This window comes from Astatotilapia calliptera, chromosome 23 (genome assembly GCF_900246225.1).
Source record: "Astatotilapia calliptera chromosome 23, fAstCal1.2, whole genome shotgun sequence".
Lineage (NCBI taxonomy): Eukaryota > Metazoa > Chordata > Actinopteri > Cichliformes > Cichlidae > Astatotilapia > Astatotilapia calliptera.
Genome location: NC_039323.1, coordinates 22,218,488 through 22,240,017, shown reverse-complemented (window position 1 = coordinate 22,240,017; position 21,530 = coordinate 22,218,488). Strand labels below are relative to the sequence as shown.

Here is a 21,530-nt window from a genome sequence, read left to right as displayed (position 1 = left end):
CCATGGGCTGGCCAGCAGCGCATGGTGCATGCTGCAAAGCAAGCAGCCCAGCCTGTGCTCATTGTCTATTTGTAAACGACTCCAGCATTTTAAGATAGCGGCTTGTTATTTGCCTATGGCGCTCTGAGTAATGAAACCTGGGGCCTGGGGAGCTACTGCATAAAGAGTCCAGGTTTAAGACACACACACTGTGATGGAAATGATGGAGGCAGGTTATTAGTAGAGGGAAATCATCAGTGTATTGCAGGTTCTTAACCACCTTGAGCATTTATATACTGTAGGACAGTAAAAGAGAAGAGGCACGTACACAAAATTAAAGATGTTTTTTGCTGGAGATCATCTATGATGCTTAACAACTTTGGAGTGTTTGGCACACAAATGCTTCCAAAATGCAGTATAACACAGTCTTCGTCAGTGGTCTTACCCTGTTGGGGTCAACACGAGGCCTGGTCGTGCATGACTGAGTGGCCATGTTGAAACCTCGAGGCACCAGATACTCCTCGGCATCCATCAAGTCATCAAGGTCCTCTTCGTCCAGCAGGCTCTGGAAGAACTTGCTGTCATTGGGACTGGGAAGCTTCATACGGTCGTCTCCCTGAATTATACACGTGTAACAGTTTTAATTGCCGAGCACCAAATTAATTCCAGCAGCATACAGATTGCAGCGAGAGATGCATCAGATAATACTTTTGTGTCTGCACGATATGTAAATGTTTGCAGAGAAAAGAAACAAAGGAAAGTTTTTATCAAAGGACACACCTGAATCACCAGATATCGCTGTGGGTCACGGGCCATTCTGCAGAACTCGGCGGCCAGCTCTTTGAACTTCGGCCTGCTGTCTGCATCAATCATCCAGCCTGGGGAAGAGAAAGAGGGCAAAGGAAGAATGCCGTGGAGTTAGAAAAAGAAGCAGAGAAATATACAGAGAGAAGTTTATTAATTGTCTACAATTCCTTAACCTTTATCCCAGCTGTCTCCTTTTTCTTTGCTCATTTTTCAGAAGGACTACTCTTGAGCCTCTTACTGCATTTGCAGCTTCCTGTCAGCCCTGTGTATTACTCTAAGAGGGGGATAGTTGCTAAAGAAATAGGAACAACAAATCAGGAACAGTCTGATAGTTAATGAGTTGTTCTTTAGTACTTCCCTAATAACTCTTGACCCAGGGCTATTAAATACTTAAGAGCCAGCTGCTAAACACACTATTAGTGAATCATAAGGTAATGATTAGCTCATAATCATCCGTAAATCCGGAAAGGTCCATTTTTTTTTCATATGTAGAGTTCATTCTCAATAAATCAAACACAGCAGAACAAAACACTAATTGCTTCTTTATTGCTGCTTAGTCATTCTTTTTTATTACCTCAAGTAATTAAGTATATCACTCAGCAGTTACTCACTAGTTACAAAGTAGTTGCTCATAACTTCAGAACTACTTTACCTGTTGTTTCTTTATCTGCTCAGTTGATGTATCATTATAGTTCCTCAGCAGTTTCTCTTTGCTTTGTCATCCTTAGCAGTCATTCCTCCACACTCCATTGTAAACACATACTTGCTCAGTAGTTACTCAGTAATTAATCAGTAGTTATGTAGCCATTCATCATGACTTTAGGACTACGTTGCTATTACATTCCCCTTCTTCTTCTTCTTTTGGCTGGTCCATTTATGTGTAGGAACACCAGATAATCTGCCCACATCCTACCCAACCTTTATCAACCTCTTCTGGCACACCAACCCTCTGCATGTCCTCCTTCGCTACATCCACGAACCTCCTCTGTGGTACCCCCCCACCTTCCTCCATCTCCATATTCTACACCCTTTGTCCAATAAAAACTATCTCAGCCTTGCCTCTCTAACGTTATCTTTGAACCCTGAGCTGTCCTTCTGATGTACTCATTTATAATGAATACCATTCTGGTCACTCCCAGTAAAAATCTTAGCATTTTCCACTCTTCCACCGCTCTGACTCCTGTCTTTTTGTTAGTGCTACCCTCTCCTGTATGATTTATCATTAGAGGTCCTCAATAATTTCTCAATGCTTCAGGATTACGTCACACTTGCCAATAACGTCTTTATCCCCAGTGTAAAAGCATATTTACTCAGTAGTTCCTGTTCCCCACTTTTGAATCTCTTATTGCAAAGTGTTACTCAAACCAAAATAATATTTGACAAACAGCTGGCATATCACAGAATACAGCCAGGGGTGCAGTGATGTGTCTCTAAATACCGGAGGACACTGATGATGCATGAGCATGGCAGGGTTGCGACTGGTTTCTAAGGTAACCATGGTGGTTTTCATACATTATGCCATGATCAAATGCTAGACAGGCGTTATGAATAGATCATAAATCTCCATCTCAGCCTGCCCGACCATCTTCATCAGCCGCTGCTCTCCCTAGACGTGTCTTCTTCCCTCTGTTCCATTACTTTCCTACAGGATGGTTGCCCTCTCTCTCCCCAGTTATTCTTTTTAATTTGGTAGAATCAAATTATACTGACATCCATGCAATAATATTAATAACCAACTGTCAGGGTATGAGTGTCTTTCATTGTGTTGTTTGAATGCAACCGGCATCTACCGACAGCGATTAGGGTGGAATGTTTCCTTGCGTGTTATTCAGTGCACGACTTGATATTGTGAATCAATCAAAAACGCTTTAAACATCAATATGAGAGCTGTGAGTATTTAATTTGTCTTTATTAGCTCTCTTGCATGAAATACCATTTAATAATAATAATTGAATTTCAGCTAGATCGCACTAAATGTGAATATTCTGTTTCTTCAGTTGGATAAAAACAAAAAAAGTGTCATTTTGGTGCAATCCAACAGCTCCATGAATACACTTCAGTAAGAAATGGTAAAAGGGGACATTTCCAGCTATCACTTTATACTGGATAATGTAGTGCTTTGTTAAACTTTTATCTGTGCGCGGTTTATCTAAGAGAAAGCACTCAATGAAAGCTGTGCCACTGTGTACCTTCAACCTTCATTTATTTCAGGAATGCTGAATGAGCAACAGTGCCGTTCACTTTGACTTAATTCTACTGCTTTGCTCAAGGGCAACTCAGAGGTTGTAATAAAAAAAGTTTTTTTTATTTTACTTTGTAAACCACATTTCTCTCCTTCAGGCTACTGCAGCAGTAAACACAGCAAACCCCTGAAGGTAAAATGCCAGGTGGTGTATTAGCTCGGATTAGATCGTAAGCAAGGAGAGCTGCTGATTTCACTGTCGACATCTCCATAACACACTCTGCAGCATCGATGGCTAAAGTGAGGTGTTTCCAGCAGTCCAGTAGGGGGTTTATTGTATGTTATTGTTTGCTTTTTCATGTATTTATGTTACAAAAAACTTGCATATACCTTGCTATACTCTAATGGCATTTATCGAATTAAAAATTTGCAGTCTTATGTGCATTTCTTACATTCTGGGCACCACTTTTAATCTAGCTCCTCTTAAATAAAGCCTGACCCTTTCAGCTGTCACTTCGCCTGTTTGACTTTGTTCAAATTTCCACTTGTAACGCCCCACGCAGGCACATTACCTAAATGAGGTGTAATTACTCCAGCGATCAAACTCTATTTCATTTTTATTGGGGTGGTGCAGAAGCGGTGGGGCACGCAGTGTGACGGCCCATGAGATCACAAACAAACGGCTCGCAGTCAACATGCAATTAGAATTAATGTGGCCGATTGCTGAGCCTGCTTCCGGCTTCTGACTGGGCAGTGTGACTCTCCCGCTACTTGGACTCTGTGCCTGACCTGTTTGGGTTATTTTTGATCACAACGCTCACTGTTAGTTTTTGCTAATTGGTGGGTAAAAAATAGTCCGTTTCTAAAGATTTTAAACCTGCTGGGATGATAAGCAGTAATATAAAATTACTAATTAAAAGGTAATGCCAAAAAACAAGAAGACAAGGAGCCCTGCCCCTGATTAAGTGTGGGATCACATAAAGTCAGAATCACTTATTCTATGATTTTTCCTCCATGGTGTTAAAACAGCCACTCACTAATGTAAACTACATTAATAAGGGTGAAATATAGTGAGTAGGATAAGTGGAACGACATTTGTGTCAGCTGCACAATGACTACGAGTGACAAACACACCACGCACAACCAAGAATAAAAAAGTGCTTGTTGTTACTACAAATCACGGAATTTAAAAGATAGTTCTACAGCATCCGGTCACTACGTGGGTGAAATATGATAGTATTGCTTTAACTGTTCAGGAATCACAGCTCTTTTTACACACAGTTCCTCTTTTTCTGAGGTTCAAAAGTAATCAGACATACAATCTTAAATATAGGGACTGTTTTTAATATGTGAATGAAAATCTGCTGCAGTCAGTGGCTGCATGAAGTCTAGAATCCATGGATATCAGCAAATCCTGTTTCCTCCCTTGAGATGCTCTGCCAGGCCTTTACTGCAGCCTTCAGCTGCTGCTTGTTTGTGGGTCTCTCTGCCTTCAGGTTTGCATTTAATAACTGAGAAGTATGCTCTTTTGGGTTATGATCAGGTCACTGACTTGGCCATTGTGGAATATCCCATTCTTTGCCTTGAGAAACTATTGTTTACCTCAGCTGTCAATATGCCAAGTGAGAAGTGTCCACATCTATTTGCTCTGGAGGAGGCTTAAAACTTTGAGAAAGTCAGCAAAGCTTACTTTGACAGTAATACTGAGGTGAGTTGTTGAGTATATCCTAAACTTTTCCATCAGTAAGTGCTGCTGGTTTTGCCGCTGTTAGCAGGAGTTAGCCTCTGTTAGCTGGTGTATGTCAAACTTTCTTTGAAGTGGATCTAACATTGTTGGACTCTGATACTTAGCAAATCGACTCATTTGATATGAGGATGTGAGAGGGTCAAAAGTCTAATCTGCTGACAATAAGTATCGGTGACAATACCAGGGATAAATAATAATGTTTTCATGTGCTAGAGCCCTGATGTCAGCTCAGGAAACGAGGTTCGTGGTGAGGAGGAAGAAGATGAGGTGGAGATGACGAGGAGAGAGCAGTGGTGGTGCAGCAGAAACACATAATTAGAAAGCATTGATAAAAATGTTACACGATTATATATAGTTTGAAAGAGCTATTTGTGATCTTTAAATTAAAAGTAAAATTATAAGGTGGTTCTCTAATTTGTCATGTAATTATGAGGGAACAGCACTTTCCTGACCACGAAACTGCTTGTCATTCAGTTGTCCAGTTACTTATGGGCAGGGATGGGCAGTAACGTGTTAAAAGTAGTGTGTTACTGTAATCCGATTACTTTTTCAAGTAACAAGTAAAGTAAGGGATTACTATTTGGAAAAATCGTCTTTCTACAGCGTAAATATTAAACTTCAAATCTGAGCAAGCACCTAGCACGCTGCCACAGGAATGTGGAATTCACAGATTTTATATGATTGATTATGAAAAAAAAAGAATTGGGCTGAAAGGTCTATTGCTTTATATGGTTTTATGTATCATGTTTTTAAAAAGTAACTAAGTAGTAAGGTAACTAATTACTTTTGAAAATAAGTAACCTGTAAAGTAACGGGATTACTTTATTGGAAAAGTAATCTGCAATTAGTAACTAATTACTATTTTCAATTAACTTGACCAACACCGGTTATGGAACTTGTGAGACAATGTATAAAAATGAATGTAATTCCTAAACAGTTAAAGCAACACTTTTGTTTAATCCTGTGAACTGTAGCTTAAATTCAGTAGTTCGATCATATGTTGATGGTGTACAGAGGCAAAACTACAGAAATGTAACTGACAAAGGGTACTCATACTACAGCTGACTTCAAACTCATCAGCTTTGAAAGCATTCTCCCTTTACTTTTAGCATTCAAAGCTTCTGTGGTGTACTGTGTATCAGACATCTACCCTAATAAATCAGGTGTAGATAAGCATTTTTGCTGCTTGTTAAGCTGAATGAACCTCTCTGACCTCAGCATTTACAACATTAGTGTCCAGACACGTCCAGACAAATTAGCATAGCACATAAAAATTACATTTCTCCACCAGGAGGAAAGAGAGGATAAGTTGGCATTATTAGGCTAAATGGCTGCAGGGCTTTCATGGTTTGCTTCTGTGCTGTCAAAAGCCATTGGCAACTATTAGATATTATGACATTTCGGTTGGATTAACATTTTTGTCATGGGAATATGTTTTGATATCAAGCTCTAAGCTGGATCACATTATTCTCTTTCAACACATTTGCCATTTTAAGCTTTTGCAGAGTGAATTACAATGAGTGGAACAGTAGACTAAGCTTAAATTCACTGCGCTACAAGCAGCCATAAGAATGTATTGAGATACAACACTGGTACAAAAGATTAGATAATTAAAAATAACTGAGAATCACAAGTAAAGAGGGAAAACAAGAAAGTCAGTGGGGAGGAGTGGAAGTGAGGTCATTTTTGGGGAGATTTTCAGACAACAGAAGACTGAGTGACAGAAAAGTCACTCCGACATACTTGAGTTCAGACAGGGCGGCGTGAATACCAGACTGGTGCGTGGATGGACAGCCAACTAGCCAAAGGCTGGCACAGCTCAGAGCATGGTTTGGCATACAAGTCTGGAAAGTTTCCTGGAAATATGGGAGGGAGGGTCCCTCCACAGCCATGGACACCAGCAACAGGGTACAGAATTCAGCCAGGGGAACGATTGCAAGATGGGAAAGACATGGGAGAATTTGGGGAGGATGGGAGAAGGCGGATTTTTGGATGAGCTGTACTGGCTTGAGGGAGCGTTTGGGGAGATGTGGTTGTCCAGATGGAGGATGACACCAACAAGGATGTGGGCATTATCCCCAGTGAGGGCTGGGCTGTATGCTGCAGACCATAAACCAGCATCTCATCACAGTTTCATGACAACAGCTCATCTACTTTCCTTCTTTCCATATACCAGCTTTTCTTCTAGCCTTGAAATGAAGCCCCAGAGCCCAACTAACATCTCACCAGATGAATATTTAACATCTGAGCCTTATTATTAAACTACAACTCATGCGTGACACTTTAAGCCGAATTACAGTAGTGAATAAACATGGCATAAAAATAAATTTGATCATGTTCTCCACGAGGCGTGCTTTATTGGAGTGCTACTCTATAACATTGTTTCATGCTGCTATGTGTTGCTTAGACAACAACAATATTTGAATGACTGCTATAAGGAATTTGCTAAAACTTATATACTAATATATAATATGGATCTAGAGTTTTGTAACACCAAGCAGCAAACTTTGGGGCCGAGGCAGTAGCTCCTCTAATGACTACTCGAGGAAGGCTCCAAAAACAGTACAGAGCCCATAGACTTTAGAGCAGAAATAAACAGGTTTACATGCTGGTACAAAAATGCATTTGGTCTCTAAAGCTCCCTTCATTTCATTTATGACATCTTTACAGTAGGTGCCATTTCATATAACTCAGCCATTTCTATTAAGGTTTAAAAATCCGCTTTTTGTAGAGGTGAGACTACTTTGATTGTGGATGATCTTGTTTGGCATTCATTAGATTAATAGCAGCATACTGAGACATACTCCAAGGAGTTGGTTAATTTACTCCAGTAGTACAGTTTCACATCTGTTTTCAGCCTGACAAAATTTGCACATTACTCAGTATCACACAATGTGCAAAACATGCTATTGGCCAAGTTTGCTAGCTTATTAGCTTCATATGCTATAAACACCAAAAGCTTCAAAACAGCAGTCATATTAGAGTAAAAATAAGACAGCAATCTTCTTGGAAATGGAAAATAATCAATGTTGAATCAGTGACATTTATTCTGTTTTGCATTTGTTGATTGATTGCAAGGAGTTACTGTAACCACTTTTGACCACATTGCACAGCTCTCCTGGTGGGAGGCAACCTGACTCCAAATAGCTAGGGTTTAAACATAATTACCATCTAATTTATAAACACGGATAGCTTTCCAACAGGTTGCAATAAATCTGAGTCATTCTACACTCGTCTCTTTGTAGTAGGAGAATCGACCGAGCTGTTTGCCCGCTGGTTGTATTCTGGTTAAATTCCAATATAAAAGCTAGGACCTATGCCATTTAACAGTAAAATGGCTGTTTAGCAAACACGTCACTGTTTGCAGAGGACTTATTTATTTCAAACGTATTAATTTCAGGCTGGATTCTAAATTTAAGTAGTTAATGTGAATTTCTGAGTACATAGATGGCAAAAGTGAAGCAGATAGCAACAGATCACAGTTAATTGATGCAGTTGCAAACTTGACCCCATTCTGCCAGTCTTAACGCACCAAAGTCAACTCAGAGATGACCACCAACTGGGAGTGATCATAGATCTGGTCTCAATTTTTGAAAGCAAGCTTTTCAAAGGAAACAAGAGTGCAAGTTCATTGCACACAGTTGCAGTAAAATTGGTCATTCCATGGTCTCCATCCACTGTTTTCCCTGATATTACTGTAGCATATCCAGTAACTGATATCATGAAGGTTTACATCTTTTATATGCTGTCTCTAGAGGATACCTACCATGATATGTGTCCAAACCCCAATAAGATCCATGGAATGATTAAGCCATCACATATAACTTTTAATATTTCTGACGCTCTTCTATCAGGAGGATCTATGTGTTAATTTCAATTCATTCTGTTCACATGTCAAATTAATCTACAAGCCTAACTTGTAGAGTGGAGAAAGCATGGTTAAATAAACTCTTTATATCTAAAAATAAAAAGTTTTGGGTTTCTGATCAGTTATGAGCTATTTTTCTAGTTTAGTAACTTCATGCTAGTTTCCAAAGAACTTGCAGCTCTCGAGAGCCAAGCAAATTTAACGCTGTTGTGTGTTTACGTGTTAATTAGTAAATATTACAGGTTCTGCTGTTATGTCATTGTCATTGCTTTTAGCTTCAGACAGTTTTATTGTAAGCTGGTGGCCTGTTGACACCAGATACATATTAAGAAAATGAAAAGCAGGGAAGCCATGTTTATTGGCAAAGCAGCAATAAACTTAAACTAAATTGTAAATGCGTAAATAGACTTTCACATGTGGTTATTATTTATAGATATGTTTATCAGAAGCAAGCTTATCTATGCCATTTCTTTTCACATGTAAAATTATACCCCGCTCATCACTTTGCTTCAGACACAGGAAGAAGTCTGACATGTGTGTGTGCGTGTGTGTGTGTGTGTGTTCTTACATTTGACCATGACCATGTAGACGTCTATGGTGCAAATTGGCGGCTGGGGCAGGCGCTCGCCTTTTTCCAGGATGTCTGGGATTTCTCGCGTGGGGATCCCATCGTAAGGCTTGCCTCCAAATGTCATCAGCTCCCAGATGGTCACTCCTGGAGTGTGTTGTGCGGAAGAGGAGTAGAAAAACAAAAATATTAATAAGATAGACGGAGAAAGATGGGAAAGGTGAGGCAGAGGGACCCAGAGAACGACAGGAGACAGGGAGCGGGTGAAAATGCAAATGCAGATACACTAAACAGGATTTGAGGTCGCTGGAGCACGAGGAACATTGACGCCTACAAGAAATACACTCACCGTAGCTCCACACGTCACTCTGATGGGTGAACTTCCTGTAGTGGATGCACTCCAGAGCCATCCACTTAATGGGCATCTGAGGAGAGACATTAAAAATAAAACAACTAAAATCTGAACTATTAGCTTCTCATTCATCTGATCCATTTATACCTGAATTGCAGACAACTTTCCATTATGCTGGTTTGCTCAAAAGCAGCCATTTCTTTTACTCCAGCATTCAAAAGCTATTGGGCAATCGACAGCGCCTTCAACCATAGTTTTGCTTTGCTCAATATTACTCAAGTATTGTGATTGATTGGACTCAGAAATCATCAATAGCGAGTGCGCTTTTTAAGATGCTAAATGAGATTGTATCGGCCATTTGTCTCACTTTATCCGAGCAGCCTAAAGAGAGCGGGAAGGGGTGCGAAACAGTAATAACAGCAGATCTCTCGACATTCCCGACAAGGACGACGGCAGACGTCGCGCCAAATCCCGACCACTGTGTGATTTCCATATTGACTGGATTTTCAGCATGTCTACTGAGCAAGGCAATTATGTGTCCTTTTGCATGTGAGGTCATTTAAAATCCAGCCCCTCCCTTCGTTTGGTAGCCTGACAGACACACACACACACACACACACACACACACACACACACACACACACACACACACACACACATTCTTTGGGGAAATGAGCAGGAAGGGAGGAAATGAAACTGCTTCAGGTTGGAAATGTGGTATGGCACCTCCACTTTCATCTCTGTTGATTTATCTCCCACGGCACGTCTATTTTTATGGCATACGTGTAGATGTGCTGACAACAGCCCCCACCCTTCTTTCTTTTTTCTTCCAGGCATCAGTGAATACCAACATGGAGCCAATCACTCAGAATGGCTGAATCAAACTCGCCTGGTTTATGAAAATACTGCCCCCCCACCCCGCAACCACACTCCCACTCCCACCACCCTTTTCGTGTCCAGAGATAACTGCTCCAACTCAAGATGCAGTGGCTACCTACGGGCCTCCAACTGAATGGGTGTAGCGATGAATGAGCCAATTTAATAAAGGGAGTTGATCAGGACATTTGCATAGGAAGTCTCGAGTGGGGTGGGGAAAAAGAGAAGGCGATTCTAATTAATGCAGACTGGTTCCCCAAACAAAACAAACTGATTGGGAGCTGCGGCTACGTTATTTGTTTGCATGAAGTGCTTCTAAATTATATTGTGCTAAAGTTCACCACTGTTTTTTCTGACCAAATGTGCTCAACATAACACATTCCTTGGGGTTTTTGTTGTACGTCCATGCTACTTCAGGTGCTCATGAACCAAAAAGCGTTAATTTTTCTAAATTTGAAACTGTAATCACAGTGCTTTTGTTTTGTTTTGCTCTTGTAAAGATAACTACTTGCGTCTAAATGACTGAAATATGAAAACGACAGCCTTTCTTCTTATTTTTCTCCCTTTTTTGGGTTGATAAACAGCAAAATTAAGCTTGGCAATTAATATCTGGCCAGATGGAGCCAACACGGTGCTGTAACCCCGCTGACGTTCCTCCTTATCTCCATCGTTACCTCTGCTGTGATTAAACAAAGCCACACTTATGATTTTGTTGTTCTCATTTACACGTGTGTCTGTTTTTGTTCCGCTAAACGGGCACAAAACAGTGATTTGATCGCGGGGTACGGATACTACCTGCTAAGTGACATGAAAAGTAATTCTCCGCTATTGCTCTGACGCCGATAAGATCATTATTTGATCTTCACAAAGTTGTCTGACAAAAGAAAAACACACTGAGATTAATCACTGCAACTCTGCCGTGTGTGTGACTGGCTGTGCTGACATTTGAAATGAGTGATGATAGAGTAACAGAGGTTGTGTCTTCTTCACTTTACAGCTATGCAGCCCCTGACTGTCTGAGCCGGCTTTTGACTGGAGTTTTCAAAGCTCTCTATGGTAACACTTTTAATTGTTCCATAGTCTGGTAGTGAGGTCCCAGGTGCCTCTTTCCAGAAGGCAGCAGGGTAAAGAGTGTGTGTGGGGTCCTCCACGATGCTGGTGGCTTTGTGGATGGAGCGGGTGCTATAAGTGTCCGCGATGGAGGGGAGAGGGGCTCCAACGATCTTCTCAGCTGCTCTCACTATCTGTTATAGGGTATTGTGAACCGATACGGTGCAGTTACCATACCAGACAGTGATGCAGCTGCTCACGATGCTCTCAATAATCCCACTTTAGAACGTGGTAAGAATAGATGGAGGGAGATGGGCTTTTCTCAGCTTCCGCAAGAAGTACAGATGCTGTAACCTTCTTGGTTATGGAGCGAGTCTTGAGGGACCAGGAGAGGTTGTCTGCCAGGTGGACAGCAAGGAATTAGGTGCTCTTGATGACCTCCAGAGATGATCCATCAATGGTAAGTGGACAGTGATCTCTCCGTGCTCTCCTGAAGTCAACAATCATCGCTTTTGTGTTATCCACATTCAGAGACAGGTTGTTAACTCTACACCAGTCCGTTAGCTGTTGCACCTCCTCTCTGTATGCTGACTCGTCGTTCTTGAGATGAGACCCATCCCAAGTAGAAGTAGAAAAACACTGAACAAGTGTGACTTGTGCCTTTCTTCTCCTCTTTAAAAAGAACATGGCAGCACGATTTAGATTTTCTCCACAATGATGTGAGAGACTGAAAATCCTTCCGTCAAGTTTTTGGTTCTACAATCTACCGAATCGTGAGGTGTCATTTTTGAAGCTCGGGGTCTTTTTTTCATATGACTGTATCTTTAAATGCTTTGCCTTATTGATTGAACAGACAAAAACCAATAAGTGACAGTCCCTAGGAAATAAGTAACTAATAAGTATTCTTTACTCATGGTGATACAGAAAAGGTAGTTAATGGTAAAGTATTCCTTATCCAACAAGGAAGTAGTAGTATGCATCTAGTATGGTGTTTCCTTCCAAAACAAAAACAGTTACTGAGTGATTAATCTGTAATCAATCAATCAATCAATCAATCAATCAATCAATCAATCAAAGCTTTATTCGTCACATGCAGGTTGCCCTGCAGTGAAATGGGACTAATTACTGATTTGTGCACTCAGATAATTATGATCCAATCAATATTTAAAGAATCGCACAGCTGGTTCCTTTTTAACTGTAAAGCCACTGATTGGGAGGTAATAAGGAAGCTCTCGTGAATCAACGAGCTGTCAGGTTGTTTCTGATTTGCTCCACTGTTGTCTTCTTTTAACGCTGTAAGTGCTCTAAGTGCTTGTATTTTAATATACAAGAGCTGCGCACAGATGTATTATGAAACTAATCAGGCTGTGCTAACAAGGCCAGTGTGGAGCTAGAAATAAAACTAAGGATGGAAAAAAGAAATGTAACAAATATCATCAATTCAAACACTTTAAAAACTAATTACATATAATTATATAATGAATATACAGGGAGTGCAGAATTATTAGGCAAGTTGTATTTTTGAGGAATAATGTTATTATTGAACAACAACCATGTTCTCAATGAACCCAAAAAACTCATTAATATCAAAGCTGAATGTTTTTGGAAGTAGTTTTTAGTTTGTTTTTAGTTTTAGCTATTTTAGGGGGATATCTGTGTGTGCAGGTGACTATTACTGTGCATAATTATTAGGCAACTTAACAAAAAACAAATATATACCCATTTCAATTATTTATTTTTACCAGTGACACCAATATAACATCTCCACAGTCACAAATATACATTTCTGACATTCAAAAACAAAACAAAAACAAATCAGTGACCAATATAGCCACCTTTCTTTGCAAGGACACTCAAAAGCCTGCCATCCATGGATTCTGTCAGTGTTTTGATCTGTTCACCATCAACATTGCGTGCAGCAGCAACCACAGCCTCCCAGACACTGTTCAGAGAGGTGTACTGTTTTCCCTCCTTGTAAATCTCACATTTGATGATGGACCACAGGTTCTCAATGGGGTTCAGATCAGGTGAACAAGGTGGCCATGTCATTAGTTTTTCTTCTTTTATACCCTTTCTTGCCAGCCACGCTGTGGAGTACTTGGACGCGTGTGATGGAGCATTGTCCTGCATGAAAATCATGTTTTTCTTGAAGGATGCAGACTTCTTCCTGTACCACTGCTTGAAGAAGGTGTCTTCCAGAAACTGGCAGTAGGACTGGGAGTTGAGCTTGACTCCATCCTTAACCCGAAAAGGCCCCACAAGCTCATCTTTGATGATACCAGCCCAAACCAGTACTCCACCTCCACCTTGCTGGCGTCTGAGTCGGACTGGAGCTCTCTGCCCTTTACCAATCCAGCCACGGGCCCATCCATCTGGCCCATCAAGACTCACTCTCATGTCATCAGTCCATAAAACCTTAGAAAAACCAGTCTTGAGATATTTCTTGGCCCAGTCTTGATGTTTCAGCTTGTGTGTCTTGTTCAGTGGTGGTCGTCTTTCAGCCTTTCTTACCTTGGCCATGTCTCTGAGTATTGCACACCTTGTGCTTTTGGGCACTCCAGTGATGTTGCAGCTCTGAAATATGGCCAAACTGGTGGCAAGTGGCATCTTGGCAGCTGCACGCTTGACTTTTCTCAGTTCATGGGCAGTTATTTTGCGCCTTGGTTTTTCCACACGCTTCTTGCGACCCTGTTGACTATTTTGAATGAAACGCTTGATTGTTCGATGATCACGCTTCAGAAGCTTTGCAGTTTTGAGACTGCTGCATCCCTCTGCAAGATATCTCACTATTTTTGACTTTTCTGAGCCTGTCAAGTCCTTCTTTTGACCCATTTTGCCAAAGGAAAGGAAGTTGCCTAATAATTATGCACACCTGATATAGGGTGACAGTTGGCTGCCTCTCACTGAGCCTGGTTCTGCCGGAGGTTTCTTCCTGTTAAAAGGGAGTTTTTCCTTCCCACCATCACCAAGTGATTGCTTGTAGTGGTTTGTTTGATTGTTTGGGATTTCTCTGTATTCTTGTAGGATCTTTACCTTACAATATAAAGCGCCTCGAGTCAACAGTTACTGTGATTTTGCTCAGATAAAGTGAGACAAGTTTATATAAATAAAACTGAATTGAAATGAACTGAATTTAATGTATATTATTGTGAAAAGTGTCATTTATGTACGGTTTTCCCTGTCACAAGTCTTGTAGTTTTAGTACTTTCATATCAATTGTCCCGCATGTGAAATTGCGCTGTACACACATAAAGATTAACACTCTTCCACTTACACCGACCTTTCCCCCGTCTGCGTTGTATTCTTTCTCATCGCCGTCCAGCAGTCGGGCTAGGCCGAAGTCGGTGATCTTGATGTGATTGGGAGACTTTACCAGCACGTTCCGAGCTGCCAGGTCCCTGTGGACCAGCCTCCTCTCCTCCAGGTACATCATTCCCTGAGACAGAGAGAGAAAGAGTTGACTGCGAATCCTCTCATGAAGTCATTCATCATTTTAAATTTCAAGACTGAAGCAGTCTGAGATCGGTGATGTGGCAAATGTCAGCACTAACATAAAATTATTGTCATAATTGTCATTGTCATTAACTGCACATCCAAGCAGACATTTAGACTCAATCATTCATTGTTAGCACTTCTCATATACATGACTCAAAGAGATGGAGACTCCAAGTCGGCTTTTATAGCATTTCAGAGATGTCAGTTTTTTGGCGCAGACGATCTGCCTGTCAGAGTCCAAAAACAAAACTCAACATTTCTCAGTCTAAAATTTCCCAAACTGTGAGCACTCATATGACAGTGATGTCACCACAGATTTGTGGTTAGAGAACATTGAATTGTTGATATTCATGGCCACTGAGTCAATGATGACACACATTTTAAACGTAGAAGCTGTAAACGCCAGAGACCTTATAAGAAAGAGAGATGTGCTCAGTGGAAACCTTAATAGAAACATATAACAGAATCCAGTAAATGCAAAAATGGCAACAAACAGCAAATAACTAACTTAGCTGGAGTATAGTTTCACGACATTTATAACTGTTTGGTGGCATCCACTGCTGTGCAAAAGTCTTGAGCTGCCTCTCATGTCTTTATATTTTGCAAGGGAATGGGAAAGAGGTGCAGTGTTTTATTGAAACATTTGAAAACGCACATGTAAATACAGTAAATAAGGCAAAAACAGAGTTTGTACAATCATAACGAGCTTGAAAGTCAATATTTGGTGTGACCACTTTTATTCTTCAGCACAGTCTGAACTCTCTTAGGCAGCTTTCTTGTCATTTCTTTAAGTCATCTTCAGGAATAGTTCTCCAGGCTTCTTGAAGGACACTCAAAGCTCTTCTTTTGGTGTTTCTGCGTTTTGTTCTGTTCTCTGTCAATGTGATCCCACACTGCTTCAATAATGATGAGATCCGGGCTCTGGGAAGGCCAATCCGAGACTGATGTGGTTGCCTGTGTTCCACAGTTTCCTTAGTCAGTCAGGTCTGGACTCAAAATGAGTGAAAAAGCAGCCAATGTCCAAAGAAAAACTTTGATACCCTACAAAAATTACAAGAAAGCTGTTTTGAAGCAGCAAAACAAAAAGAAACGAGGGGTCGCTCAAGATATTTCTATCTTCTCGTTTTGATAGTAACAAATATGTGAATAAAAGATGAATGCATGGAGTTTTTCATTATGAATGGTGTGACGTCAGCAATACTGATTGACCTCTTAATGAAGTCATAGAGTTGTTTAATGGCGAGCATGCGTAGAAGAAGTGTGACCTGAAAAAGCTTCAAAAGCCAATTTTTTCAGGAAGAATACCCATTTTTAAAAGTTATTTCTGTCACATTAGACTGGTGGCTTTATACAGTTTTTATGCCCCGATGATAACAGAAAAGCTCTTTCCATATTCATTTTGACAGTGGATTTAAAATAAGAGCCCCGAAGCACTACCGAAATGACTGCCAGGTGGAGAAACTTCCTTCTAGAAGCTCTTTGACATTCACAATATATTGTTAAAAAAACAAAAACAGGTGCTGGCTTTGTACCGAAGTGTGCAACATCAGTACCTACGTCTTGTAACGCGTCCAAGTCAAATGCAATCTTGTTCACTCATAACTGACACGTCGCCTTGGTGTCCTCAGTAATTGGGGCCATTTTCAAGATGGCTGGGCAGGGAGAACAATGGATGCCCTGCTGATTTGTTAACGTTGATTATGAACACCTGATGAGCAAAGCGAGTAAGGGGAAAAACAACAAAGCTTAGACTGGAGACAACTTTGCTTTGCGGCCCTAATTTGTTGCTCAATGGGCTGGACGGAGCAGCGGCTCTTTGACAGTCGCACAAAAACCCATTTGTGGCTGTGCAAGCGCACGCATGGACACACGTGAAGTCAAGCAGAGAATGCCAGACACACGCAAACAGGCACGTCTTATCATGCATATGTGAGCACAAACACTCACTCTTCTCCTGTCTTGTGCAGTCATATCTGAAGAAAACTGCCAGATGAACAGGTAGACGGGCGAGGCTGGGCCAGCTGAAGCATTATTACTCTGGATGTTAAACAAGTGGATGCCATTTTGCAGGCGGATCAATGAAAACACCTTGGTGGTCATTATGGTCAGCGCACAATGAGGAATTCAAACCACGGCTCACGCATCCACTGGTGCGAGAGAATCATTGCCCATTTGAAATGCTTACTATGAAAATACAGTATATGCCTGTGTGTTCGTGGACACGCGGGCACATATCGAGGAACACTGTGTTGAAATGTTCACCGTGGCGAGCCGCCGCACGCCTCCTCCTCCCAGACGAATGTGAGGATAAATCGATCGCTCCAACGTCTGGCTCGCTGGTAGCTGAGTCCTCATCCATCATCCGCTGGTCTCGGGGAGACAGATGTGTAGAAACACATATGCACACGCACTCACACTGACAGTGACCACCCAGAGACCACCACCTACACGCAAAAGCAAGCGATATTTCACCACGGTGCCCAGCTCCTCGTGAAACGCATCCATCGGCCAGTTTGCATGTCTCTCACTTGCTTTCTCCGTTATCTCCCAGTTCAGGACACTTCCTACTTGTATTTCCTGTCTCCCTTTTTCTACATCTGTGGCTTTCCTCTCTAATATGAAGACAATGTGTCCTGACTAGGCAATGAGCACCCCTCTTTTACTGAAAGTGTATTTAAAATAGATTACTTCGGGGGGGTCGGGCAGGCGATCAATAACAATGCTGATTACAATAAGCCAGAAGACGACCGACTTCGGGCGTATTTATCCCGCCTGTTGACGTCGAGAGAAATTAGGAATCAATGGCCCACACAGTCCATTAATACACTTCGACTTAAAGTGACAGGGCAATGAGGGGAGGCCATCGCACTGACGGGGAACGTAGAGCAGCTCAAGGAGCCAATTAATTTTCAGCCACCCTGGGCAATAAACAGCAGCGTCCCGGGGGGAGGGACGTTGGGGGCAGCCAGCGTTTCAGGTCGAGAGGGTCCGTCTGCCAGTGCACAGTTTAAGACTTTCAATCAAGACCCGAGTCCTGAGTCATGGAGCATAATAAAGAAATAAAAGGGTGATTAGATCATTAGAGATGATTGAAAAGATACGTGGATTACGTGATTTTTTTTGGTATTGAGAGAACAGCGTGTCATGGTTGGCTGTGTGGCAGGCGTGCAAGCAGGAGTGGTGGATCCAAAATGCAGGACTCAGACACAGAAGTTCAACTTAAAGCGCAGCTTTATTGCTGGAAACCCTCTTACTAACTAAAGGCATCAAAAGACAAACAAAAACGCTGGTGGACTAAAACACTGAAGCAGAAAACACTGAACTGGAAACAAAACACTGGCAACACGGAGGCAAAACACACAGCTTGTTGAGGGTACGACGCAACACTGACTCAGAGAAACACAGGGACTAAATACACTGGGAAGTAACGAGGAGAATGAGACACAGAAGGAGAGCACAGCTGGGGGAAATTAGAACTGACGAGACAAGCAAAGCAGGACACATTCACATAAGACACGGACCTTCAAAGTAAAACAGGAAGGATCACACAGAGACGCGAACTTGACACAGTGGAGACAGCAACTAAAAAACACAGAGACATAAACCATAAGGCAGAGGACTCTAAGAACCGAGAGACACAGAGGGGAAATCAAACATGCGAAACAAAAACACCAAAGCACAAGAAAGCCCCAAAACAAAACACGAGCCCAGAAAAAAAGAACAATGCAGGGGGCTGGCCAGGGGGCCGACAGCACAGGAGTCCAAACAGGTCAGGGGGCCGGCTGTGCGGAAGCCAACGGCGGCGACGAAGGAGACGACGGAGCAGTGCAGGGGGCCGACCGCGCGGAAGGCAGCGGCGGCGACGAAGGAGACGACGGAGCAGTGCAGGGGGCCGACCGCGCGGAAGGCAGCGGCGGCGACGAAGGAGACGGAGCAGTTCAGGGGGCCGGCCGCGCGGAAGGCAGCGGCGGCGCCCCAGTGTCAAGCGTACTGGCTGAGGCCCGGTGGGCACAGGACCAGGCGGGGCAGGACCAGGCGAAGCACAGGCAGAAGCTGGACCAGGCGTGGATGAAGACACGGAGGCTGGGCCTGGCGAGGCTGAAGGCTCTGATGAGGCTGGGCCTGGCGAGGCTGAAGACACGGAGGCTGGACCAGACGAGGCCGAAGGCTCTGATGGAGCTGGACCAGACGAGGCCGAAGGCTCTGATGGAGCTGGACCAGGCGAAGCACAGGCTGAAGCCGGACCAGGCGAAGCCGAAGACTCGGATGAAGCCGGACCAGGCGAGGACGAAGACGAAGACTCGGATGAAGCCGGACCAGGCGAGGACGAAGACTCGGATGAAGCTGGACCAGGCGAGGACGAGGCAGAAGCTGGACCAGGCGTGGATGAAGACACGGAGGCTGGGCCTGGCGAGGCTGAAGGCTCTGATGAGGCTGGGCCTGGCGAGGCTGAAGACACGGAGGCTGGACCAGACGAGGCCGAAGGCTCTGATGGAGCTGGACCAGACGAGGCCGAAGGCTCTGATGGAGCTGGACCAGGCGAAGCACAGGCCGAAACTGGACCAGGCGAGGATGAAGACTCAGATGAAGCTGGACCAGGCGACGACAAGGCGGCCGCAGGTGGCGGCTGGACAGGCTCCTCGGGCCCTCCAGCTGACGCGGCATGAGGCTGAACGGGCCCCTCGGACCCTCCAGCGGAGACGGGAGGCTGAACGGGCCCCTCGGACCCTCCAGCGGAGACAGGAGGCTGAACGGGCCCCTCGGACCCTCCAGCCGACGAGGCATGAGGCTGGTGTGGTTCTCCGGAACCACCAGCTGACGAGGAGGGCTGCTGGACGGGCTCCTCGGGCCCCCCAGCTGAAACAGGAGACAAAGGTCGGAGCGGTCCCTTGGACCCTCCAGCGGAAACAGGAAACAAAGGCCGGAGCGGTCCCTCGGACCCTCCAGCGGAGACACGAGACGAAGGCCGGAGCGGTCCCTCGGACCCTCCAGCGGAGACACGAGACGAAGGCTGGACGGGCCCCTTGGACCCTCCAGCAGAAGCCATCACAAAGCCAGCAGGCATGGAGTCCACTGGCAGACATGAAGGAAATGGGTGCTGTGCTGAGCACTGGCCCTGCTCAGACAGCACTGACACGGGGCACTTCCCAGGTGGCTGCTTAAACTCCAGGGGTCCAGCATCAGCTGAGGACTGGGACCTAGCCTCTGGGGAAGCCCTGGAGCGGCAAACAGTGCCAATGGCGGCTGAACCATGAAAAGCACCTTGAGTAGGACTTAGGCTTTCTCCCTGCATGGAGTGAACGAGTGGAACCGGTAATGCTGGAGCCAGAGCTACTGGGGCCTGCGGTACAGGCGGCACTGGAGCTACTGGGGCCTGCGCTACAGGCGGCACTGGAGCTACTGGGGCCTGCGCTACAGGCGGCACTGGAGCTACTGGGGCCTGCGCTACAGGCGGCACTGGAGCTACTGGAGACTGAGCTGAGGGTGGCACTGGAGACTGAGCTGAGGGTGGCACTGGAAACTGGGCTGAGAGTGGCTGCGGGGGAGCTAACTGGGCTGAGAGTGGCTGCGGGGGAGCTAACTGGGCTGAGAGTGGCTGCGGGGGAGCTAACTGGGCTGAGAGTGGCTGCGGGGGAGCTAACTGGGCTGAGAGTGGCTGCTGAGCAGGCGACACTGGGAGCTGAGCTGCTGGAGACACAGGTGACACTGGTGTACTGGGGTGAAGGCAACGAGGATGCAGTCCCTCTCTTAAGGGAGGATGGAATGATTTAGTGATAAAGCTTGATGGGAACAGATGCTGATGCTGAGAATACCAGGCAGCGAGGGCTTCCAGGAGGGTAGCTGACTCTACCTTGCCTGGACCGCCCATGCCAAACAGTTCGAAGCAAATCCTGGCTCTCAGCGCTGTTATTAATTGTTTTAATCCGTTAATGTCCAAAAAACCAGCTGTGCAGAGGGTGGAAGACAAAAAGTTGTCGAAAAAGACCACCTGAAGGAGTCTCTTGGGGGTGTCCTCAGCGTGGATTACCTCCCGGCAGTAATTCCACAACTGCGCGAGATACTGAGACCGTGAGTCCGCAGGATCCATTTGATGGTTGCGTCGTTCTGTCATGGTTGGCTGTGTGGCAGGCGTGCAAGCAGGAGTGGTGGATCCAAAATGCAGGACTCAGACACAGAAGTTCAACTTAAAGCGCAGCTTTATTGCTGGAAACCCTCTTACTAACTAAAGGCATCAAAAGACAAACAAAAACGCTGGTGGACTAAAACACTGAAGCAGAAAACACTGAACTGGAACTGGAAACAAAACACTGGTAACACGGAGGCAAAACACACACAGCTTGTTGAGGGTACGACGCAACACTGACTCAGAGAAACACAGGGACTAAATACACTGGGAAGTAACGAGGAGAATGAGACACAGAAGGAGAGCACAGCTGGGGGAAATTAGAACTGACGAGACAAGCAAAGCAGGACACATTCACATAAGACACGGACCTTCAAAGTAAAACAGGAAGGATCACACAGAGACGCGAACTTGACACAGTGGAGACAGCAACTAAGAAACACAGAGACATAAACCATAAGGCAGAGGACTCTAAGAACCGA

The 21,530-nt window shown here is 44.0% G+C and overlaps 1 protein-coding gene across 1 annotated transcript in view; it reads right to left on the bottom strand.

Annotated features, from left to right (window-relative positions):
• LOC113016400 (receptor tyrosine-protein kinase erbB-4) overlaps nucleotides 1-21,530 on the bottom strand; it is a 364,753-nt gene that overhangs the window by 12,438 nt on the left and 330,785 nt on the right. Inside the window, exons 21-25 of the mRNA XM_026159217.1 lie at nucleotides 14,710-14,865; nucleotides 9,501-9,576; nucleotides 9,152-9,298; nucleotides 760-857; nucleotides 425-595 (exon numbers count right to left, since the gene is read on the bottom strand). Coding sequence (XP_026015002.1) covers nucleotides 425-595; nucleotides 760-857; nucleotides 9,152-9,298; nucleotides 9,501-9,576; nucleotides 14,710-14,865 — 648 coding nt within the window. The remainder of the gene's footprint in view (nucleotides 1-424; nucleotides 596-759; nucleotides 858-9,151; nucleotides 9,299-9,500; nucleotides 9,577-14,709; nucleotides 14,866-21,530) is intronic.